Source organism: Podarcis erhardii, assembly GCF_964252035.2.
Source record: "Podarcis erhardii genome assembly, chromosome: 6".
Taxonomy (NCBI): Eukaryota; Metazoa; Chordata; class Lepidosauria; order Squamata; family Lacertidae; genus Podarcis; species Podarcis erhardii.
The window spans coordinates 35501886-35526457 of record NC_138510.1 but is presented as its reverse complement, the minus strand read 5'-3'; the positions used below and the strand labels follow the sequence as shown (position 1 = coordinate 35526457).

The 24572-nt window shown below is 43.9% G+C and overlaps 2 protein-coding genes across 6 annotated transcripts; both read right to left on the bottom strand.

Moving 5' to 3' along the window:
• Window positions 1–432: 432 nt before the first annotated feature.
• Window positions 433–9181, bottom strand: BCL2L15 (BCL2 like 15). Of its 3 annotated transcripts, XM_081865062.1 has the most exons (5): window positions 8691–9181; window positions 6433–6519; window positions 3381–3499; window positions 2889–3104; window positions 433–620 (listed from the first exon to the last, which is right to left on the bottom strand). In XM_081865062.1, exons 1-5 carry the CDS (start codon window positions 8821–8823, stop codon window positions 582–584), a joined length of 594 nt encoding a protein of 197 aa, XP_081721188.1. In that variant the 5' UTR covers window positions 8824–9181; the 3' UTR covers window positions 433–581. The 3 variants fall into 3 exon arrangements, with proteins under 3 accessions (XP_081721188.1, XP_081721189.1, XP_081721190.1); XM_081865063.1 differs by lacking the exon at window positions 6433–6519; XM_081865064.1 differs by lacking the exon at window positions 6433–6519 and having other exon boundaries at window positions 3381–3493.
• A 733-nt stretch (window positions 9182–9914) lies between these two features.
• AP4B1 (adaptor related protein complex 4 subunit beta 1) lies at window positions 9915–24464 on the bottom strand. 3 transcript variants are annotated; one of them, XM_081864937.1, is made up of 11 exons: window positions 24316–24464; window positions 22465–22612; window positions 20484–20708; window positions 19105–19235; window positions 18578–18725; window positions 16760–17256; window positions 14447–14530; window positions 13365–13468; window positions 12291–12498; window positions 11670–11954; window positions 9915–11435 (listed from the first exon to the last, which is right to left on the bottom strand). In XM_081864937.1, exons 2-11 carry the CDS (start codon window positions 22575–22577, stop codon window positions 11008–11010), a joined length of 2223 nt encoding a protein of 740 aa, XP_081721063.1. In that variant the 5' UTR covers window positions 22578–22612; window positions 24316–24464; the 3' UTR covers window positions 9915–11007. The 3 variants fall into 3 exon arrangements, with proteins under 3 accessions (XP_081721063.1, XP_081721062.1, XP_081721064.1); XM_081864936.1 differs by lacking the exon at window positions 24316–24464 and adding an exon at window positions 23785–23909; XM_081864938.1 differs by lacking the exons at window positions 22465–22612; window positions 24316–24464 and having other exon boundaries at window positions 19109–19235; window positions 20484–20623.
• Window positions 24465–24572: the final 108 nt, after the last annotated feature.

Here is a 24572-nt window from a genome sequence, read left to right as displayed (position 1 = left end):
ACAGGTTGCATCATTCCTGACTGTTGGACATTGCTGGTTGGGGCTGGTAAGGAATCGGAATCCAACATCATCTTAAGGAACCACAAGTTCCATAGCCCTGTTACAAAGGATGACCAGAGTGAGCAAGTTTAAAGTTCTGTTGGGTGCCCCCCCCCCATTTTATTCTTTTTGTCTTTTGAAGTGCCTTACAAAGCTTTTTTAAACAAACAAACAAATAAACTAGGCTTCTTTTTGCAGATGGCAAAATGAGATAAACCCAGTGAGCTGAGCTGAAATATGTGGCCCAATTTTCCAAGTATTCAAAACAAAACTATATACCGTAGTTATCACAGGAACATACAATCAGTTAATCCAAGCCATTGAAAGATGGAATGTTGTGCGGAAGTGTGGTCACATGAGTGACTTTTGGCATCACTGAAGGCACACAACACCTAGGCATCATCATTTTATTTTATTTGGTGATTTAAATTAAAACAAAACAAAGGCAGGTCGAGTGCAATTCTAGTGCAGGAAAGTTTTCCAGCTCCATTTCTCTTAGAGTAGCAAAGCAGAGCTGGGCATATTTTATTAAAAGTGATATATTAGGGATTATTTTGTCCTCTTCTGTTTTCAAGGTTCTCCTAAAATGAAAAAAGAAGGTATTAATTGGAAAAATGAAGAAAAATCAGCAAATGTTAATAAAAGAACTAACTTAGAGGCACCTTGTAAAGATCCCATCACACTGAGACAAGGTGTGAAAGAAATACTGGAAGTAATGGGGGCATGCAGTGCCAGATTAACGTATAAGCTAAACAAGCTATAGCTTAGGGCCCCACTCTCTTGGGGGCCCCCAAAAAATTTAAAGGAAAAAACCTGCATGTACATTTCCAAAATATAAGATAAAAACAAATAAAATAAAACCTACATACATCAATAGTGTTTTGTGTTTATTAAATTACTGTATAGCATATATTCAACACAAAAAACAGCGACAATTTGTTGTTGACAAAGGACAGCTGGACATATAAAGGGCCCCATTACCTTCAGTAGCTTATAGCCTCATCAAACCTAAATCCGGCCCTTTGGGCATGCAGACAAAAGGGGGGGGCGGTGTGCCTGTGAAGTTTGAGCAGATCCATTCCTGATTCAGAACAGAATGCTCTGGTCTAAACACAGCTTGTTCCATCCCAGGATGTATGGCAATTCTGGAAGCAAGGACTCCTGTGAGCAGGGAAAGTGCTCTACAATAAGCTATTGATTTAGCAAACATCGTCTCCATCTATATTCTGTGTCCCAGGCCTCTAAACACAACAGCACCCATCCATTGTGGGGGCTGCACCTTCTTTTTAGGAATAGGCTACCCTGTTTCCATACATCAGACAGAAAAGGAGCAGCTGCAGGGATCTTGCTTCCCCTCCTCCCAGCTCCAATGGCCAGTTGTCCTGGAATTATACTCTGTTCCATCCATCAGCTGTGCTTGTGCGTGTTGTTCCCTTCTGTTGCAGGGGCAGATTTTCGTAAAACAACACCTTGAGCAAGGACAAAATTTGGTGGCACCCCATAATATTTATTTTTACAATAATTCCTTTTGGCACAGCTGCTTTTTAATGGATCTTCTCAGTATGTACCCGTATAAATATATAATTACTATTGTTATTAATGTTATTTTTTTGCCCCCTCAGCTCAGCACCCACACTGCCCTAAATTTGGCGCTGTTCTATTGCAAACTATTGTCATCTATGCTCTGGTAATCTCTAGGTTAGATAACTTCAACTCATTATACACCGGGCTTCCTATGGAGACTTGGAAACGCCAGCTGGTACGCAATTCCGTGGCCAGGTTTCACACTGGAACATATTACACTGTTCCTGGCCTGAACGCACTATCAGCCTATCAGTTTCCATGTCTAGTTCAAAGTACTGGATTTGACCTATAAAGCCTTAAATGGATCAAGACCACACCACCTCAAGGACCGCCTCTCTCCAGATGAACTGACCTGAACCCTTCAATCATCCTCTGAGGCCCTTCTTCATGTGCCTCCTCCATGAGACGGCTGCAGGGTGGTAACACCAAGTCGGGCCTTTTCTGTGGTGGCTCCCCATTTTGTGGAAGGCTCTCCCCAAGGAGGTTTGACTGGCGCCTTCATCACATATCTTTAGACTCCAGACAAAAACATTTCTCTTCAACCAGGCGTACGGCTGATTAACCTTCTATGTCCTTTTAAATGTGTGGGGGGGGGGCATCAGTTGGGTTTTTAAAAAAGGTATTTTGTGTTTTCATTTTGTATTTTTATGTTGTGAACTGCCCTGTGATCTTCGGATGAAGAGCACTATTCAAATTTAATAAAAATAAACAAATAAATTGTAAGTTGTAGGGTTGCCAGGTCAAGAGCATCCCAGACCCTAAGATTTCAGGGCCCAAACCTGAGACCTAGAGGCGACCCCAGGTGATGTCATGGGGGCAGCCCTTAGTTTTTCTTCTTCCCACCACTGAGCCCTGGAGACAGAGGTTAATTGGTAGAGGGAGAGGAGGAGAGCAGACCACCCCCTTAGAATGTATGCAGTAATTTGCAGCCAGCTCTAACTGGACTGAAGCTTACAAGCTACCTGCAGAGTCTTCTTAATTATTATTATTTTTAAGGCACCTTCACCCACCTGGGGATTGAAACCTTTCCCTCTGCCACCTGGAGGAAACCAGGCAAACCTGGAGATTTTAGGTCAGCCCTGTTGGCCTGTTAACCCTTGTAAGCTGCCTTAAAGGTTTTCCGACTGAAAGGCAGGAAATAAATCTTGAAAACAAACTAAAATACATCACTGTATTGAGAAAGTGTTGGGAGTTTTTACACTTTACTGGGTGAACCGCTGAATGGAGATGGTTGGACTGTGTAGCCAAATGCTAACTTAACTCACCCAGCCACCTTGCCTTTCAATATAGTGTCTCACTTCCGGAGTTGCGTTGATTGCCTCTGTGAGTAAGCGCGGCTGGGCTACACCATAACCTTTCTTTGCAATGTATCTAAGCAACTTTACAGCGACAACTAGGAAAGCTTTTTCATATTCCAGCTCAGGATTCTGAATTGTCCAGGTCTTGCTGAGAGTCTCGACGTTTTCTTTGAATTTCCTTCCCTGTAAACAGAGAATGGGAATTTCTAACATACAGTACACACAAGACTGCAAAATAAAGGGCCAATACACTGGGGAAGCAGCTGTAATAACGCACGCGCGCACACACACACACACAGGTGAGCCAGCTTGCCCCCACGATTGAGGGGGCCAGCATGCGAGACATAATAATGTCACACGTGTGTCATGCATGCACCCCCTTTTATTCAGAGCAGGGAAGTTCCCTGCTCAGAGACTGAGGTGGTGTTTTTTTGCTGGAGAGGTAGGAATGTATATTACCTCTGCCTCTATGACCTCCTGCGCTGGTCTCTCCAAGTCTGCATTAAACTGATCTCCTAGGCGTCTCAGTGTATTGGCAATAGGAACTGGGTCAAAAGGGCTTGCAGCGCTACCTCCGCCTTGGAAGAAAGTAAACAGAGACTTATGTTTTAAGTCCTAGTAACATTCTAGTAATATTAATTAGATCTAGGCGTAACCCAGACAGCTTTAGGCACCGTCTGGAGAGGGCTACACAAAACTGCTTTCCCAAAGAACACACAGTGAAAAAGGCAAGACTACACAGAACAGAGGGGGAAAGAGAACAGAGCAAGCATGGAAGGTGAGGTGGAGAGGCTGGAAAAGGTTTATTTTATCTTACATGTATTAGAGAGAAATTTCCACTCAACCTGCAGCTGTCCAGCCCATATATCTTCGGTCATCACACCTCGCTTTGATATTCTGGCAGGGATGCAGGCGGTTAGGAAGCATTAGCTCCTGCATCTCCAAGCAGACACCAACTTCCTCTCCTCTTGTAACAGGAGTGGGTCCACTCCCCCCACCCTCACCCCCAAAACTTAGATGTCCACCATCTGGCGCCAAATACAAAAGAAGGGCAGACATACACTTAGAATTAAGAGATAATGCACCTCTAAAGGTATTTTGCTTCACAAAATAGCTCTCAGGATTAGAATTCAGATCATAGTCCCAACACACAAAAATCTATTTACTGGTTTCCCCTCTTTGTTCCAGCAAACTGATTGGGGTGGTATTATATGTTGTTATTCATCATGTGAAAGTCTAGGCTGGCTGAATCCCAAGCCAGAATTAAGATAGTTAAAGCTATGGTTTTCCCAGTAGTGATGTATGGAAGTGAGAGCTGGACCAAAAAAAAAGGCTGATTGGTGAAGAATTGATGCTTTTGAATTATGGTTCTGGAGGAGACTCTTGAGAGTCCCATGGGCTGCAAGAAGATCAAACCTCTCCATTCTGAAGGAAATCAGCCCTGAGTGCTCACTGGAAGGACAGATTGTGAAGCTGAGGCTCCAATACTTTGGCCACCTCATGAGAAGAGAAGACTCCCTGGAAAAGACGCTGATGTTGGGAAAGATGGAGGGCACAAGGAGAAGGGGACGACAGAGGATGAGATGGTTGGACAGTGTTCTCAAAGCTACCAGCATGAGTTTGACCAAACTGCAGGAGGCAGTGGAAGACAGGAGTGCCTGGCGTGCTCTGGACCATGCGGTCACGAAGAGTCAGACACGACTAAACGACTAAACAACATGTGTTGTTATACAGTTCAGTGTCAGAAATCCTTGGTGATCTGCTGCAAATCACCCAGAGACCTATTACCTACCTTTTGCCCACCCAGTTTTACAATGCTGTTCCCAAATAATAATAAAAATCCATAAAGGCTAGAGAGGAACAATGAACACTTATATGTTTCAGCTTCTCCTTAAATGCACATTAGTTTGCTACTGTGTGTTAAGGGTGACAGTGACGACTTCTGGCCCAGCCTTAGCCATGCTGTCATGAGAATCCCAAGGCAAAAGGCTCCCTCTTCTTGTAGACCAGACCACACAAGGCTATGCGCATGCTCTGGCCCGTATAACATCAAGGACCGTCATCCTTGGCGCAGTGAACTCCAGAAGGCCCCTATGCATGCATGGTGGCATAGCTATCCTTTCCCCCCTCCTTCGGCAGGCATTATTTCCCAAGTATTTCAGAGTTGACCCTCTTGACTTTGCCTTAGCAATCTTGTCATTTGGGGAAGCTTCCTCTTCTGAAATCAGATGCGGCTGTGTCAGAATTTATTTGCAACTGGCCATTGACAACATATGGCTACATACATAGCTAAGCTGGTAGAGCATGACACTCTTAATATTGGGGTCATGAGTTCAAACCCCACACCGGGCAAAGGATTCCTGCATTGTAAGGGGTTGCAGAAGATGACCCTCGTGGTCCCTTCCAACTCTACAATTCTACGAATGTGTTCTACGAATTTTAATTTAATAGCACTATAAGAACTGCTCCCAAATAGCTCAACCATTATATCCTGCACCAGGTCCTGGACACCAATCAAGATTAGGTCCAGCATCACCACACCTCCTGATGATTCCATGATCAATAAGGTATCAAGGAATTTAATGTATCTGTCGTGACTTAACATATATGTGGTCTCTGTGAGGGTAGTTTAAGTCACCCATTACTACAACATTTCCTCTTTCGGGTGCTTCCTTGACTTCATTCTTCATCTCAGGATCTCCCTGTGCATTTCAATCAGGAGGGGTGATACCACATCCCCTATATTAAAATACTCCTGCATTCCAGTGAGCATAAAGGCCTTGCCTTACATGGCAATTTCAAGAGCCAGTATGGAATATTGAGATGGGTGCTGAAGCAGGGATTGGGGAGACCCAGGTTCAATTTTCCACTAGCTGACTTTGGGACACCTGCCATTTCTCGACCCAACCCTACCTCATAGCATTGCTGTGAGGATAAAATTTGGAGGGTGAGGGAGCCCTGTTTACTGCCTTGAGCTCCTCAGAAGAAAGGAGAGATATAAACTGAATAAGTGAGTTGCCAGTGCCCAGCTTGGGCTGACTGTCCTGCCATGTCCAAATGCACAGAGTGTTAGTACTGTGGTACCTCTGGTTAAGTACTTAATTCGTTTCGGAGGTCCGTTCTTAACCTGAAACTGTTCTTAACCTGAAGCACCACTTTAGCTAATGGGGCCTCCTGCTGCTGCCACGCCACCAGAGCACAATTTCTGTTCTCATCCTGAAGGAAAGTTCTTAACCTGAAGCACTATTTCTGGGTTAGGGGAGTCTGTATCCTGAAGCATATGTAACCTGAAGTGTATGTAACCCGAGATACCACTGTATTTAGAACTGTGCTAAGCTTTAGAGTGACAAAGAGCATGTTCAGACAAAACTCTCTGCTTCGCAGGAAGTTATGTGCTGAAAACTGAATTTGTGCTGCATAATATGTAAAGCATTGCTCTTCTGGTAGCATCAGCTTACTTTGTACTATTTTACTTCAGCATAAGGTTCCTAAAAAATGATATGTACGTTACCCTGAAAGCGTATGATCTGACTTTGACATTGCTCGACTTCATCTCTTGTCTCACTGGTAGCACGGGCAAGCAGGGAAGGAGGTGGGCCTGGCAAAAGACATGGCAATTGTAACTTTCTATGCTACCAACGCCTTTCCTTTTTGGGTTGCTCATAATAAAGTAAGAAGCAACCATGACAACTGCCCAACTCACTTGGTGTCAATCTTTGCAGTCATTACACAGAATAGCAATACATGAAATGATCTTGTATTTGCACATAGGTTTTGACTGAATTTCAAGGAGAAACAGCCTTGGACAGTTTCCAACTTGGAGAATGTTAAAAATTGCCTTCTCCTAACAGGTTTTAATTACCTGCAAAACACTTGAGTTACATCCTGTCATGGGTTAATTAGAGCGCCATCCTCTGCTGGAAGTGGGGAAATATCAGAGGAAGCAGAAAAACAGGCAGACTTCCTTAGCCAGCTTTCTGGTGACAGATCCAGGCACAGTCTTCAGCAGGAATCTGCTTTCAGTGTCAGGTAATAAATATTTGTGAGTGTTTTCCTCACCCCACCCCAATTCACAAGCCTTCATTTTGCCCATTGTAAAATACGCTGCTAACATGTGCTCTTGTGCACCTGCTGATAATTTTTCCTGTTGTATAACACGCCCCCGTGTATAACACCCCCCCCTTATTTTGGGGGACTCCAAATTAAGAAAATGGGGGGGGGGAGATTTCCCAGAGTTGTTCAGCTGGGGGAGTGGGCCCAGAGTTGTGGAGATTTTTTTATGGGAGATTGCCGAAAATCGCTCACCCACTTGACCTATGCAGCCACTTGCATGCGTTGCCAAAGCGACCAATCGTCTGTCCCCTCGCCGGCAGTAGCCACCAATCACCCGCTCAATCGCCGCAGCAACAGCCAATCAACAGCCACGGGTGAGTGGCTGTCTGGACAGAAAAGGTTCACTCAGGCAACCCAGCCAGGTGTGGCGCCAGTTTACGCACGAGCAACCCCTAGAACCATTACAGAACTGAATAATAATAATAATAATAATAATAATTAATAAAATTTTATTTATACCCTGCCCTTCCTGGTTCAAAAACCTGGCTCAGGGCTGCTAACAACAAATTTAAAACAATTGTAAAAGCAGCATAAAATACAGTATAAAAACATGAATAACAATAAAATAACAATAAAATTCAAAGTTCAGAAATCAATTTAGGGGAAATCCATCTAATAAGCATTAAATAATCCCCAGGGCTAGCTGGCTAAAATAGTCCTACTTGGGCCAGTGAGGAGGCCAGGGCAGAATTAGTGTGGGGTCTCAGAGCGGGTAATCTTCATAAAAGGCGAGGGGGATGGAAGAGAAGGGAAATAAAAGATCAGGCTGAATTCAAATTAAAAGCCAGGCAGAATAGCTCTGTCTTACAGGCCCGACGGAAGGAGGATAAATCCTGAAGGGCCCTAGTCTCATGGGACAGAGCAATCCACCAGGTCGGAGCCATCACTGAAAAGGCCCTGGCCCCTGGTGGTGGATAGTCTGACTTCCTTTGGGCCCGGGACCTCTAAACTATGGTTATTCATGGACCTTAAGGTCCTCTTCGGGCATACCAGGAGAGGCGGTCCCGTAAATATGAGGGCCTTAAGCCACAAAGGGCTTTAAAGGTCAAGACCAGCACCTTGAGCCTGACCCTATACTCTACCAGGAGCCAATGCAACTGGTAAAGCACTGGGTTAATATGCTCCCACGGCAGTGACTCCATGAGGAGCCTCGCTGCAGCATTCTGCACCTGCTGGAGTTTGTGGGGCAGTTTCAAGGACAGCCCCGCGTAGAGCGAATTACAGTAGTCAAGCCTGGAACATCCCCGCCCCCCGCCCCCAATTTACTAAAAGAGGAACTAAAATACATGTTTATCTAATATGCCCTTTTCTTCTGACTAGAAATCTGTTATCACAGACTCGTTTCAATCTCTTAGAAAGAGATCTTTACTGAAATTTCGGTTTGGAAATAAAAGTGTATTTAGTGCATTAATCAGTGAACAGATGGCTAATCAGCTAAAGTGTCTTAAAACCAGCGGGCAATTCTAGCTGCAATGCACTACAACGTAAGGATTTATTAAGAACTTTCCTTATGCTCTTAACACGGAAGTGCTGAACTTTTAAACCAAGCCTCTTTGCTTGCATGTAATTTTAATCAGCAGTTCCTGATTACACAGCTCTAGAAGAGGGGGAAGTGGTTAGAAACCTTCATACTTCTCTATGAACAAATAATCTTACCTTCAAAACGCACACTTGCACCCTGGTAATGTAGGACACGAAATTCTGTTTTTGATTTTTGCCCCGGAAAGTCAGCAAGCAATGCTTCTGCAATCTGTTCCACCTGTTCCTCAAAAGTCATAGAGTCCTTCATGTTAGCTGTTCTCTATTCGAAACACAAGTCGCTGCCACGGCTTTCCACCAGTTGTTCTTCCTATGGCTGCACAAGTTTGCGCATGTAAGGTTTCTAGCACCCAGCCTCCTAGCAGGCCAGAATATGTTAAAGCTAGATTCTCCTCAGATCAGGCTACAAGAGGAAGCTTGTTCTTGTGTTGCAGCTGCAGCTACACCCATATCAGTATTAGCATAGCTATCTGCCTTAAACAGTAAAAAGTCACCACAAGGAAGTAATGAGGGAGCAAAGTCTACTACAGCTTTCTCTTCCTCTTTTCCAGAACCTCAGTCAAGTTCTTCTAAGAGCAACTATAGTTATGTGCATGGCAAATGACTATGTATTACCCCCATCGTTCTGCCCGGATGCTGAGGTCCAGCGCCAAGGGCCTTCTGGCGGTTCCCTCATTACGAGAAGCAAAGCTACAGGGAACCAGGCAGAGGGCCTTCTCGGTAGTGGCACCCGCCTTGTGGAACGCCCTCCCATCAGATGTCAAAGCGATAAATAACTACCTGACATTCAGAAGACATCTTAAGGCAGCCCTGTTCAGGGAAGTTTTTAATCTGTGATATTTTAGTGTATTTCTGGTTTTTATGGAAGCCGCCCAGAGTGGCTGGGGAAACCCAGCCAGATGGGCGGGGTACAAATAATAAATTATTATTATTATTATTATTAGCTTCTCACATTCTATTCATTATAGTATTTTTACTTGTTTCCTGCAAAACAAAGAAGTATTTCCTAGATATAATATAATATCCCTAAATATATCACTCTTTTCAACTTTGAGATCTTTCCAAACCAAATAGTATGTTAGACATGAAGGAACAAAATGTGCATATAGAGCAGATAAAGACTTAGCACGGTACACTAAACAAGAGATTTATGTTTAATTTTATATATCAATTTCCATCTATAATATACAGAACTCTGTTTAGTACTAACTGTTCTGTGTCACAACAATGCAATCCCATACATGTCTACACTGTTGTAAGCCTCAATGAGTTCAACAGGGCTTACTGCTAGGTAAGTATATGATTGCACAGTCTGAGGAGGCTTTCAAGATCCCAAATAAATTTTACCACCATGTGTCATTTATTACTTTTGTTGTTCAGTATTTCCTGGCATTACCTACGGCCAGGTTTTAACACCGCCCCCCCCCCCCGACCATGTAGTCAGTAATGTTCTATTGTATTATCAGATTTTAATGCTTTATCCAGAGTCATTTGTGGGTTAGTCTTTTCCTTTTATGTTTTTTAATAGGCATGTGTAAACTGTGCTCAAATCATAGCCATGAAGTTTGCAGGTAAAACTGCAAGAGTGGCTATATGTATCTTAGAATAGATAATCCGTCCCAGAGATACAAGTTCCTATTTAGACCGCTGTACTTTTGTGCAAAAGTGTGTGTACCTCAAAACTGGTCTGAAGATTCCCCCTCCCACTTCCATTTCTTTTGCACTCAAGCTTTCCATTTAAACGGTTCCACCAATTCTTTCCGCTAAAAAATGTACATAACCTTTGCAGAAGGTTCTACAATCGATACCATAGGGCTGTGACCACGCACCTATCATAGTGCACCATTTCTGTACACGTTTCATTCTGATTAAATATTCCTCATCCTTCTATCAATTCTGAATCCTTTGGGGAAACATCTGGCTCTGCAACATTAATGTGTGAATAGAATTCATGGGAGTAGAGACTGATGGGGGAATGAGGAGAAAAGGAAGTCTTAAAAGAGGATCCTTCAGCACTTTAAAGATGATTGATGCATCAAACCCATTGTTGGGAATGTGCTGACCCCTTTAAACTATCCAAAGTAGGCCCAATCCACTCTGAAAGGGACTCAAAGCAGATTACAAAAGATTCTCAAAATAAAAATCACTCAAATCCACTACGGGAACCAAAGTAACATAAAACCAGCATTCTTCAAGCAGCATTCCCCACCCTCTTGCTTGTTCTTCTCTGGTGTCAAGCCAAGCAGCAGCTCCCACCAAAATATTCCAAGATAAGGGAGTGGGACTGAGAATCTGGATCTCGCTCAGCCCGCGAGGAAGCATTCCTCTCCTGTACAAACAGTTCATAAGAGCTGCAGCATAATTTGAAGAATGCCATACGCAAACAGATTTAAGTCTCATCCTATTCATGCCCCATATCAGTGGTCTGAAAGAATCAGGATGTCAATCCCGCCACTGTTCCCAACACAGTCTTCAAGACTGAGATGAAGGCCTGCAGTGCCTCTGGCTTGTTTTCACTCTGCTTCACCAACATTTGCATCTCTGCAGCCCCCACTTCAAGTAGCAGCTCTGTCAGGAAAAGGCAGCCTGTAGCATCCTGGGCAACAAGGTAGGCCTTCCACAGCGGGGAACCAGCCTTGCTCATAGCAATAGTCTGGATATGGACAACCTGAAGCGCAGCCTGTACAGTGTCTGGCTGCACAGTTTCCTGCCAGGGAACAGCTTGCTGGCAGCCCAAACCCAGGTTTAGCCATGTCCTCTCAAACTGCTCAGCAGACATGCACATGCTTGGTCTGAGAATCAGGCTGCTCGAACTGATGTCGACAGAAGGAACCTCCTCTTCCTTTTCTGGTATCAGAGGCTCTGAAAAAAAAAGAGGAAACAAAAGCCAGAGTTAGGCAACACAGATCACGTTACATCCAGCACGAACATCAGAACTGTAAGACACTTCATAGTCCATACTGAGCAGGGCAAAAGAACAGCATCAAGCAAGCAGTGTCAGATGCTTAAAGCAGCATCATTCAATGGAGAGTCTGGTTTTCATTCAAGAAAATGGAGTGCGTAAAGCCCAGAGGAACAGGCAAGTGAATCCATTACCTTCATCCACCGTTGTAGGATCTTCAGAGGGAGAATCTGCATGGGGAAGGCCAGTAACCCGGCTGGCTGTCATGGCTGCCCATTGCTCTTTGCCATATATAGGCACCAGTGAGTTAAAGTCAGAGGCCCACGCATTCACAGAGCCTTCAGCTTGCCCTTCCAAGAACCTCAGAGAGTGATCAGATGTAGGGCTGCAAAGGATCCCTTTCGCTTCCTCCATGCCAGCTTGCAAAAGACGATAGTAGAAGAGCGCACGATCCCGAACTGTCATGTCTCTCTCCTCCTCTGGATGAAATAAAGACGCGCTGTTTTATTTTTATTGTTCACCACGACACAGACTTTTTATTCATCACAGCCCCTAGCAATTCCATGCTAAAGAGCTGCATAGACCTCTGACTCTATACAGTGTGCGATTCCCCTTACCACCGCTGGGTATATGATACTAGCAGTAAGGGAAGCAAGGAAAGAAATGATTCAACGTACACCAGTCTAACATTGAAATCTATGAATTTTTAAAGAACTGCAGAGTTTGTCAGACAATTCTCAATACATCGCATCCTCACGAGAGATGCATCGGCCTATTTCATAATGCAGCAGACATCTTGGAAGGCTTGTACTTACCTATGCAGTAATAGAGCAATCGACCCAACATGTCCTGACACTCAGCTGGACGTCCTATGAAGAGCCGCACCAAAGCTGTTAGCAGTTCCAACTTCACAACCGAGAAGGTCTCTGATTTCACATTCTCTACAAAATCCTCCAAAATATAGGGGGCATTGGGGACTTTCTCTCCATGTACCCCCAGCAGCCAGATCAGTGCTTGCTTGCCCTGAGAAAAAAACAGAATACTTCACAAACAGGGCCACGCTATCTCACTTAGAACCCCTTACTTATACCACCAAGAGCTAGTGGCATAAATGTTCACAGACTGTCACAGAGAATGGTGGGTTGAGCAGATCTCTGCAGAGTGAAGTGGGTTCAGACACTGCCTCACCTGGTAATTCAAATCCCATATACTGCAGCCCTTTTGATTTGAAGATTCTGAAAGTGTATCCACGTTGCAAAATGCAACTCTGTCCTATGGTTACCCCTTCACCCAGTTTAAGTTTACACACTACTGAATCAATAATGTGTTTGTCTTGCCTGCCTGCTCCTAGCTGTGCCAACAGTTTCTGAGTTAGCCAAATGCTAAATATTTTCTTCCCTGCTTTCTCACTTTAACAAAAGGTGGAAGGATACCCCTTTTGGCCCTTTGCTTTCAGATCAATGCATAACTCTAGAAGGGTTCGATCAGGAGCCCTGCCTTGACTGAATTGGAAAAGCAGAGGGGTTACATAGAAATATTCCTGTAAAAGACAGGTGCAGCTCAGCTTACATTTCTGGAGCACAATACATGTTGAAGTGCCATAGTTGTTGTTTTTTGCAAATAGACCACATATATGCACTTCACCTAACAAGGAAGAGATAGTGCAGACCTCCTACAAGACAGAGGGCAGGCTGATACGATCCCAGAATGTTTTGAAATTAGAACCTGGATTTCCCAATAGCATAATCTTAAGGGGTTTTCACGGACAATTCTAGATTCCAAGTTGTATTTCACAACTCTCGTGGCTCATGTAAGACTCTAACAGGCCCTCAACTGAGTCATTCCATCAGTACCATTCTCTGCCAGACACAAAAAGACATTCCCCTTACCTCACTGTCCTGGATGGTCTCCTCACAGCCACCCAAAGCCTGGGACACATTCTCTATACACTGCGGACACAACCACACCAGGTCCCGGAACACCTGAACTACAGCTACAATGTGGGGAGAAAAATATTTATGAGAACAATTTATATGAGCTTTTGGCCCAAACAGAGGACTCCAAGGCAGTTCGCAATAGTAACAATTTCAATACTTAAAAAACAGACGGCATTAAAAGCCAGAATAAAACAGTTAAACACAAAACCATAGCAAGCAAGATTAATACACACTAAGATAACAACAACAATTTATTACTTGTACCCCACCCATCTGACTGGGTTGCCCCAGCCACTCTGGGCAGCTTCCACCAGAACATAAAAACACATAAAAAACTTCCTGTTACAGGGCTGCCTTCAGATGTCTACAGAAAGTCATAGTTGTTGATCTCTTTAACATGTAACGGGAGCCTAAGTTCCTTGAGTTGGCAAGGCCCATTTGACAGCAAGAAACCAAGCCTTTAGCATCATCAGTCTTGTGGAGTGCTCTGCGAACAGAAGTACAGCAGGCACCATCTGTTAAACACCTGCTGTAAACTTTTCTATTCATTCATTCATTCATATATATATATATATATATATATACACACACACACACACACACACACACACAATTTTTAACTTTTACAAACATTTTAGCCAGAAAAACAAAATCTTTACAAAACTACAACACTGATATATGGAAATTATCCTGGCCATAGCATTCTGCTCCAGCTTTATGAACACTTTCATGTTTCATCTGCATGGTTTGGGGTAATTATTTCAAGCAAACAATTCTTCACACAACCCAGATACAGCAAACACCGTTTTCCAGTTTGCAAGCATGCCAATGTGGGCTGAAGTCTAATCTATCCAGCATCTGTAAGCACGTGATAATTTGAAGAAAAGGAAGCAAAGAGTGATCACGTGAAAGAGGCACAAGTAAGGAATGGTACAGTGATGGAAACTGCAATGGAGATAGCACAGTTGTGTTCTGTACACCACCGAATGGTAAGGCGGAAACCAAATCTCAATCAGAAGGGTGGAGATAGTTACCTGAAGTTATACGCTCCTGCTTCAGCTCAAGGAGTTCTGTTAGGATCCTCACACACTGCTCTGTGTAGGTCCTTGCAATGTTGCCTGTAAAGTCCACAAAACAACCCAAGCTTTGGTTAGGCAGCTTCAACTTAAGCTTTTATCCAAGTAGCACCACTGCAACATATTCCCTCTATGAGAGTTGAGATGGAGCAAGAAGCAGCTTTCTTTCTTCAGTCAAAATTACCTAGTTTTCTCAAACCGAAGCTGCCCTTGTTTTCAGTTTGGTGCCTGAGCACTCAGCCAGGAAGATGGGATGTGTCCCTGGAACACTGCTGTGCCCAAACAAAGTAGCCGACTATTCAGACTCAGTAGCCCAAACTAGTACCATTAGTACCCCCGCCAGTGATGTATAGACTAGCACTGAATGAAGCTCTAGCTCCCTGCCTGAAATGCATCAACAGTACTACTATCACTTTTGTAAATCAACAAAATCTTTAATAAACAAATAAAAGGGGGGGGGAGGAAATAGGGAAAAAAACAGTACTACTATCATGAATGTGATCCAATGTGTTCCAACTCTTTTATAGCACCATATAGAATAATTTCACATATCCCAATATCAATTTACCAAGGAGAGAACATTTTTCATTTCATTTTTTTTTTTTTTTTTGCTAATGAGATGTTTCTAAAAAATAATGCTTGTATGTAGATATTTTGGAAGTATATTCTTTAGAGGGGCTGGACCTAGATTTCTAGGAGACAAAAAAGGCAAAGACTCTTTTTTGGGGGGCGGGGGGTGTCGTAAGCATTTTCTTAACTTAATGAATCAACAAGAAGTTCTGGTATTTCTAAATACCTGTCTTAATACAGAAATATAACAACATAAGCACAAGTGAGTCAGCTCCAAGATCAGAGTGCGCAACAAACAAGAAAAACAATTCAATAAAAGAGGCACAAGCAGGTTGTTAAGAGACCATCTCAAAGAAATGGGAACGAGCTGTTTTTCATAGATTAACACTGCAATCCAAATCGCCTTTATGCTGGAAGAAGAAGAAGAAGAAGAGAAGAGTTTGGATTTGATATCCTGCCTTTCACTCCCTTTAAGGAGTCTCAAAGCGGCTAACATTCTCCTTTCCCCTTCCTCCCCCACAACACACACTCTGTGAGGTGAGTGGGGCTGAGAGACTTCAAAGAAGTGTGACTGGCCCAAGGTCACTCAGCAGCTGCATGTGGAGGAGCGGAGACGCGAACCCGGTTCCCCAGATTACGAGACTACCACTCTTAACCACTACACCACACTGGACATGTGGGCGAGACGGTTTGATTGGCAGAGGTGTCCCTCTGACCAGGTCTGCTAATCTCTGGGGCCAGGGCAGAATGAGTGGGTGCAGGATCCACTGTATCTGAGCTGGCCCTGCTTCTCTCACACAATGGCATCATCAAGCCCAAGTGGGCCTGATCGCTGCACCAGCTCAGTGGGTAAATAAAATTGTTTGCCTACCCCACCCCTTTTCCAGGCATGAGTGGCAGAACTGTGGATGCTGGTGGCCCACCACCGTTAAATTTGGTTGCTCCCTGGGCAGGGTTTCTATTGCAGCCAAGAAGGGACAGAGTAGCCTGGCCATAAACAGAAAAGCAAGAAAGGGAGAAGATTGAATAAAACTGAAATGCAGAAAACTCAGCAAAGAATTTCTGGGCATAAATACTTAGGAAGAGGAAGCTGATACCACTAAATTGGGTTATTGCCAAGAATTTTAAAAATTCAGAAGAATAACACATCCCCTACAGGCCAGAGAAATGCTGCTGTTAGCAATGGGGCAAATTCCAACAAGATGAGCCTTGACTTGAATGTTGTGTCTAATCCCTCAAATTCCCAACTACTTAGATCAGAACTAAAAAGTTAAATAAAGCTGCAGTCCTCAGACTAGCTCCACTGAACACTGACTTGCTTCTGAGTAGACATGCACAGGGCTGTGCTGTTGCGTTCTCATTGAACATGAGTAATGTTATCCTGTATACTGTTGAGAATTCATTTCCACGTATTATCAGAAGAATCTCAGATGAACTTTATCAAGAGAAGCAATAAATGTTTGTCTTTTCAGCAGCATTGCTGAAATCACTGGTAAACCTCAGCAAGTTATTTTGGACTACACGGCTTCAAGACTTCAACCATGAAACTACTATGGAACAGATTGTTTCACTTATTTCTATTCTGAGGGTCTTAATCTTTTTCTCGGTTTCTAAGGCGTTGGAAAATAAAGCATATGTCCTTCTGTCACCCAGTCTTAGAGAATATTTATTTGCATGGAGGAATCCTGCTAGCTCACTTACCGATGGCAAAGATTGCCCCTTGTGCAAGCTCTGCCGACACGTCAGTGCAGTAATCTCTTAGTTCCTCCAGTATCTGTGGCACATTTTCATCGTTCACCAGCTTGCACAAAACCTCCATTTTCTGGCACTTGATATAATGCGGTTCTGAATATGAGCAGAAGAACTTCTTGTAGTGGCTACTGAAATGGCCGGGAAGGCTGTCTAAGATCTGGCGCACATGACACAAGGCAGTGAAACAGAGTTCCCGACTCTCAGAGGTGCAAGCAGACAGGAGCGGGCCCTTCACTCTCACCAGTACATCTTCCTGCACGTGCGGAAAGTCTCTGGCCAGCACTAAGAAAAGTTTTGTGGCAGCCATCACCACACTGGAGCTGCTACTCTTGAGATATCCATCCAGCAAGTTAAGGATGTCAAAGAGCTCTTCTTCAGAGCGGGGATTGTAGCGCAAGAGGAAAGTCAACACTTCACTCTGTCCCCACTGGTCTAGGTCAGGCATCCTATCAAGAGAAGAAACCCAAATCAGTACACTGGCCATTGGAATTGCTAATTGCAATACCTTCGCTTGGCTTCCACAATCTTCAGGCCAATTATTTCCTAGACTTGCATCTTTACCCACCACTTGTAAGGCAGAGTGTGAGAGACCTGCTGGAAAACTAATTCTGCACTTCCACATTACTTTACAATTTAGGCATGCAAAAAATAGGAGTCTCAACTTATCTACTTGTTATGTTTTAATTAGAACAAGAGGTTTTCGGTAGCAGGTGTGACAACTACTCTTCCTTCCCTAAAAGGAACTGAAAAGGAGAGAGAGTAAAATAGGTTGAAGAGTTTGGTGGATACCAAAATAACTGCTGCTAATAAAAAACAGGGGGAACTGAGTAGGAAGGAACTGAAGGCAAGGCTGGCTCTTCTGCTCAGTCATCCACATGTTCTACTCTGATTGGTCTTGCCTAGCAGAGTGAGTGGGAGAAGGAATCCATTCATAGAACCCCTTCTCCACTGCAGAGAACTCTCTTGCAATATAAAAAACCCCCGAAACACCACACAAATATTTAACAGAAATAACATAATTAACCCAAAATATTAAGATTTGGGTTTTCAGAAGGCAAAATTATTGGATGGAAGACTAAGATTCCATACCTATATGCCCTCATGAGATGAACTAAGAAAAAGGTAAGAGTGATTTAGTAGCCTTCGATACTGATACTTGTTAGTTTCACACCCATATACTTGCACAACACATGCAAGAAACTGTGGGGAAGGGCCTAAGAAAGTAATGATTCACATGCTTGAAGAAAACCTTCATAGGAAAATTCTAGAATTATTTTATCATTACATTACTAGCATCAGATTATAAACGGCATCTCAAAATCCCCCCAAGATTCAAACGTAGGTTCAAAATAATGCTCCCCCCCAGCTAATATCCAATCATTCATTCCTAGCAAGACCCACAACAAGCAAGTTCTCAGTGCTGTACCTGCCATTTCCCAAACTGGATTGCCAACCGAGTATTATTCAGCAGAATCAGAATTTGCAAGGTAACCATCCATTTCCCTTAACCACCCATTTCCCTTACGTAAAATACATATGCCCTTTTATAAATGATCCACAAGGTGGCTTACTTCACACACAAAAACATACACTAGCACAAATGCACAGCAACAACACAATTCATACACATTTCCGCAACTTCACACAACAAGAGAAGGGCAATAGCTGAGTGACATACCAACGTCACCAATTGTTGGGCAGTTGACTTCTGCCAATCTACAAGCAAAGCACAATAGACTTCACAAACTGTTTGGGGGAAGAACCTACCTGTTGAGAAGATGGTGGGCAATGGGTTTGTTGATGACAACTCCTCCTTCGTGTGCCAGGATCTCCTCTAGTGCCCTCAAACAATTCACCACTACAATAGGATCCTGGTCACGAAGCAGACTATATAGCTCATTAACTAGTGCGCCATCTGTAAAAAGCATGGAAGTTAGAGAATTTCCCCAACTCTAATGCAATAATCATCTGCCTAGGAGAGTGCCTCTTGCAAGCAGCGGTGGTGTTATGTGCATGCACATTTAACAAAATAACTCAACCCTCTCAATAGCATGCCAGCTTCTTGCAAAGTACTGCTGCCAAGTGACTGGTGATAGGGAGAGTTCCAACCACCAGGGCAAATACATTCTTAAAGTGGTATCTCGCCTCCAAGGGCTTTGGGCTCAGTGAAACTATGCCACAGCAGTCATGCTACGGTCCCTGCATTACAGCACCAAAATGACATGCTCCCGTTTTTATTCTTGTGTGAGTCTGGGAAAAATTAAATAGACTGAAAAATAAGCATGCATATTTACCCACTTCGCAGTCCCCTTGCAGTTTCTGCATCTTTGCACATCCGAGGACAGCGACTCTCCTTACATAGGAGGCTTTGTCTCGCAAACCATTCAGGATTGGCTGTTGGATATACTCCTGTATGCTGGGCATCCTAGGAATATTAAAGGGCCATCATGTTCCAACTCCTCCTAAATCCTTGTTTGTGTATTTTATGTTACTCCACAACCTGCCATTCATTACATTAACAGACACTGCTGCTTTGCAACAGGCTTCCAATAGTTAGATAAGACAAGGAAATGGACTTCTGACAGCTAAAAACTTTGGCAGGATTTTGGTAACACTTGTAATGTACTAAAAACTAAGGTAAAAATGGATTAGTTTAAGAAAAATAGAGGAAAATATATGATGCAGTTGAAAAAGATTGAAAATGGAAACCATGGAAGGGTTGAGGGAAGTCTTAAGGATTTGGGAAATCCTAAATGTTGATGATTATGTCTAATGTTTTAATTTAAATGTGTAGTGTAAAACTGAATAAAAAAGATTTCATTTTTAAAAAAGGAGATGGACTTCTGTTCTATGCACGAACCACTTTAAAATGGCTTCAGTCAGCTGAGGGGGAAAGTCACCCCAAAGTACTACTTCTCATGTTAATTCCTTGTCTTTCCACACTTCATTGCATAGTAAGCATTTAGAATCCTGAAGCCCCTTGTTGCTTAATAAGATGCAGCTGGCGGTACAATTCCACAAAGCTGATTTAGCTACACCAGCCCAACAAAACCTTGTAATTAAAGTGGCATCTAATCCCTGGCAAACAGAGCAATGAACTGTGGCAGCAGAACCCCTCCCTCATGATGACACAAAGCACAGTGTGGGAATGTACCTCCTTTCCATTCATCAAGCATTGGATCTGCACCCCAGAACTAGTGAGAGGACCATATTTATGCTCATAAATACTTAAGACTGGTCATGCTTAGGGGCTCATGTCATTAAGCCACAGGGATGAGGAAGCCCAGGCCCACAGGCCTCTGTATCTGGAACTAAGGACTCTCCCCAGCCACACCCTTCAGCAGCCCTACTTTGCACCATCCTCAAGTGTTTCTGCCTGGCTATGATGCACCCTTGAACACAGACAAAACTTTTTGCTTGTCTGGATATAGGAAAGTGGGGTGTGTGTGTTGAAACTAAGCTACATACGGAGGTAAACTTAACAATCATTGGTCAGCCTATTTTTGCTTCTGGTCTGGGGCATGTGGCCCCAGGAAAGTTTCCCAGAAGGAAATGTGGTCCTTGGGTTGAAATAGATTTCCCACTCCTGAATGAAACAAGTTCTATTCCCCATAAGGGCCTGTAGTGAAGGCCTAAACACGCAGCACCACCACTCCACTTATAGTTTTGTTACCTGAAACTGCACATGCTTCGCAAGGCGAGGCCCCTAACCATGGGGTTGGGGTCTGAGCAGTCTTTGCAAAGGGTGTTGATCGCTAAAAGAGCCAGATCGGGCTTCAGAGGAGCATATGTGCACATATACAAGTACACTAGCTTTTTCTGAACAATATCAACTGTGGCACTAGCTTTGACCATCTCCATAAACACACTGGATACATCTACACCTTGGGTCATATGCCTGCAAATAAGAGATAAAGTATTTAAGCACAGCATCTATGTATTTATTATCAGTTAAAGCATTTGTATACCACTTAATTGTTAGAGTTTCTAAGTGGTTTACATAAAGTATCAGCCTACTTTAAACTCCTAAGATATAACAATAACGGCAAGAGACCATAAGATATAACAAGAATGGCATCAGACAATATATAAACTGTAACCAGTTCTTAATCACAAGAGAGCAGCAAGTTTAGCAGGTAAAATTCCAGGAGAGAGAAGGTTTACCTGCATTTGGCCTAATGTGATAAATCAATTTGCAATCCGTGTCTCGATCTCTGCATCACAAAACCAAACTAATAGTGCAATCTAAGCATATCTATTCAAAAATAAATCCTACTGAATTCAATGCAGTTTACTCCCAGGTAAATGTGATTAGGATTGCAGCCTAGGGCTGCATCCATTAAAGGACAGTTTCTGCAAATTGAAGAAATTGGCAATATGCTGTTTGAAAGGGTATAATGAAATCTTAAAAGCCAGAAAGGGACCCAAACAGAATCTCCAGTAGTTGGGGTGAGTTTCAGGGCTGTACATATCTCAGTCTCTTTTTAAGAACAGGAGAAGTAGAATTATGCAAAATAAGAATTATATGCAAATATAATGTATAACCTCAAGGTTAGATTACTGCAATGCGTTATATGTAGGGCTGCCTCTGAAAGTTCGTAAACTTCAGCTGGTGCAGAATTCAGTGGCCAGGTTGCTCACCAGAGCAAGACAGTTTGAGCATATTACACCAATCCTGGTCCAACTGCACTGGCTACCAATTAGTTTTCGGGGCCAATTCAAAGTGCTGGTTTTGACCTATAAAGCCTTAAACAGTTCAGAACCGCAATACCTCAAGGACCACCTCTTCCCATATGAACCTACCCAGATCCTGAGATAATCTTCTGAAGCCCTTCTTCGTGTGCCTCCTCCTCGAGAGGAGAGTGGCAACACCAGAACGGGCCTTCTCTGCAGTGGCTCCCCATTTGTGAAATGCTCTCCCCAGGGAAGTTCACCTGCCGCCTTCATTACACACCTTTAGGTGCCAGGCAAAAACATTCTTTTTTAACCAGGCCTTTGGTTGATTTGATTGACATCCTATGCCCTTTTAAAATGTGGGGTTATTGGGTTGTTGTTTTTATTCTGATTATGTATTTTGTGGTTTTATATTTAGATTTTATTCTGTGAACCGCCCTGAGACCTCTGAGTATAGTGTGGTATATAAATTCAATAAATAAATCATCATCATCACTGTGTTCAGTGATATTTCACATGAACTTTGAGGCACGTATGTGCAGAATTTTTATTTGTTTTTTACAGCATGGACAATATAACTTAGTCCATAACAGAGTGATAAGAATAGGGAACTAGAAGACAAACAGAAAAAGGCAGTTGTGCTACCTTGTACAAGGTCTTCACCCTCTGATCAGGTTTCTGTTTCATTTCCAAGCAATGGGTGAGGTTAATTTCTGTGTTGGGGCTGTATTTTTTATTTGAATAATTTAAAATACTGCTTAATACTACCAATTCTTTCGTTTCCATTTCCGTTTAATTAGTAATCTGCATTTGGTTGTTTTAATTGGCTTTTTTGTATGAGCCTACTAACCAATAAGGCAACAACAACAGCCTTACTAGGGTCACAAGATACTCAGTTCATACACATCTGAGCAACTAAAAGCACCCAGCATTTTGGGAACCCCAACTACAATGCCCAAGTAGCAGTCCAGGCCACAGACCTGATCACTCGCTGGATAACATTCCTGTAGCGGAGACGGTCAGTTTGCACATGAGGGTTAGATAGTGCTCTCTTCAGCTCCTTCACTGTATCCTCTGAGCCTAGGTATGGCATCTCTGATGGGCTCCTAAACACCTAGGGAGAAAAGACTGTGGAGAAATCTGTAGTAAGAACATAGAAAGAACCCTGCCAGATCAAACAAGGGGCCTAACTTGGTACAGCAACCTGTTTGTCACGGTGGCAGAAGATAAGGACAACAGCTCTCTCCTACTATTGGGAAGAGCTCTGGCTTAATGATAGAGCACATGCAAATGGTGCCAGATTCGATCTCCAGCATCTCCTGGTAGATAACTCTGTTTGAAACTCTGGAAAGCTGCTGCCACTCAGTATGTAGATGATACTGAGAAAGATGGACCAATTGTCTGCCTCAGTAGAAGGCAGTCTCTTAGGTTCTCAACAAGACAAAGTCACACAGGGACCTTCACAGAGTGGTTTTTAACCCTGGCCTCCTAGGTTCTAGTCCATGAAATATCCTTCCACATTCTGGGAATCAGTCTTAGAAGTAAGACGGGTTGGAGTAATCGTGAGCCAGTTGGGAGTGCTAAACCAGGACTGGGCAGATCCAGGTTCAAGTCCCTACTCATCCAGGAAGCTCACTGGGTGACCTTGGGCCAGTCACGCTCTCTCAGCCTAACCTACTTTGCAGGGATGCAAAGATTAAATGTGTTTTGGCGGGAGTTAATGTTCTGGTTTTGTTCTTTTTATTTGTGCTTTTACCCTGCAGTTTTATCTTGTGAACCTCCCTGAGATCTTCGGATGGAGGGTGATATATAAATGTAATAAAAAATGGAGAATGCGTATGCTGCCCTGAGCTCCTTGGAGGAAAGCTGGGGTGTAAATGCAGTATGCAATAATAAAGAAACAAAACAATGTTCTCCTGCAACTGGCACTCAGAAGTACCGCAGATGCCATACAGCCAAAACATGGCTACTAGTTCTATAACTAGCCCAATAACTCGCAGTGGCGCCCCAGGCTTTCAGGAGAGGGTCTGTCCCAGCTCTACCTAGGGATTTCAGGAGTTCGCCATGGGACCCTTTTGTGCGTAAAGTGCGCCTTGGGCTAGCGCCCTTCCCCGCGCTCGGAAGCCTAGCAGTTCCAGCGCAGCAGTCAAGTCCCTGGGCTTTGCCGGAGAGGAGAAGGAAGGAAGGAAGGAAGGAAGGAAGGAAGCAAGCAAGCAAGCAAGCAAGCAAGCAGCCGCCAGGTGGGGCAGGAGGCGGGACATCGGCTCTGGCCAGGGTCGTCGGCCGATTTCCCCACGTACCTTGGCGCGAGTCTCGGCCGCTCAGTCTCGCACCGACCAACAAAAGGGGCCGGCGTCTTCCTGGTTCTCGCCCGACTCCTTCCGGGTTTCGGCCTCCGTGAGCGCCGGGTTAAAGCGGGAACGAGCGCGAAGCCGAGCGGAGGAAAGCTCGCTTGCACGCTGGCTTCCTGGCTTCTCCCGCTTTGAAAAAGGCTCCTGTGTTGGAAGTGCCCTCAAGGCGAAGAAGAAGCAAGACTTCTCCCTTGTGAAATGCCTACCTGTGTTGGTCTAGGCTTTAGGAAATAAATGGGAGCGGAACGGCACAGTGATGCCTAAACTCTGGGCGCGTTAGGCGGGTGGAAACTAACGCTTCAAGAAAGAAGCATATTCCCTTCTTGTTGTTACCATCAAGGATAGTAAAGCCACAGCTATACTAAAATTCTGCATTTTCCCGTTGTTCCTTACAGGCAGTTGCTCCCTCCTTCCCTTCTTTCCCTCCCAGGGGGTTCGCCTCCAGCCAGCGGAATTCCCAGCCAGATTTCTTTTACGCACCGAGTAGCTGAACAAACGGCTGCTCGGTAATAAATGCGCATCTACTCCTGCGCGCGTCCCCAAACTGTAGGACACGGGGCGTTTGCTTCCTAGCAAGCCGGTCTCCACCAGCATGTGGCGCAGTCCTGTTTCCGTTTCGCAGCTGTGTTTCTACGAATACCTTGGCGCCTTGGGAGCGGGAGAGTTGTTTTGATTTCTTCGGCGGGAAGATCCGACGGTGCAGAAGGAGATCCGAACGGCGGGGAGCCTGGCGATCT

What these genes read in the sequence shown, in the direction of transcription:
- AP4B1 (XM_081864937.1), bottom strand. Translation starts at nt 22,577, where the DNA reads ATGCCATACCTAGGCTCAGAGGATACAGTGAAGGAGCTGAAGAGAGCA. An exon ending in GCAAGGGGACTGCGAAGTGG is followed by an intron (nt 18,726 to 19,104) that starts GTAAATATGCAT and finishes TGCTTTTTACAG; the next exon opens with ATGGCGCACTAGTTAATGAG. An exon ending in TCCTACAACGGTGGATGAAG is followed by an intron (nt 11,436 to 11,669) that starts GTAATGGATTCA and finishes TTTTTTTTTCAG; the next exon opens with AGCCTCTGATACCAGAAAAG.
- BCL2L15 (XM_081865062.1), bottom strand. Translation starts at nt 8,823, where the DNA reads ATGAAGGACTCTATGACTTTTGAGGAACAGGTGGAACAGATTGCAGAA. An exon ending in TGCAAGTGTGCGTTTTGAAG is followed by an intron (nt 6,520 to 8,690) that starts GTAAGATTATTT and finishes GTCTTTTGCCAG; the next exon opens with GCCCACCTCCTTCCCTGCTT. An exon ending in AGGAGGTCATAGAGGCAGAG is followed by an intron (nt 3,105 to 3,380) that starts GTAATATACATT and finishes CTCTGTTTACAG; the next exon opens with GGAAGGAAATTCAAAGAAAA.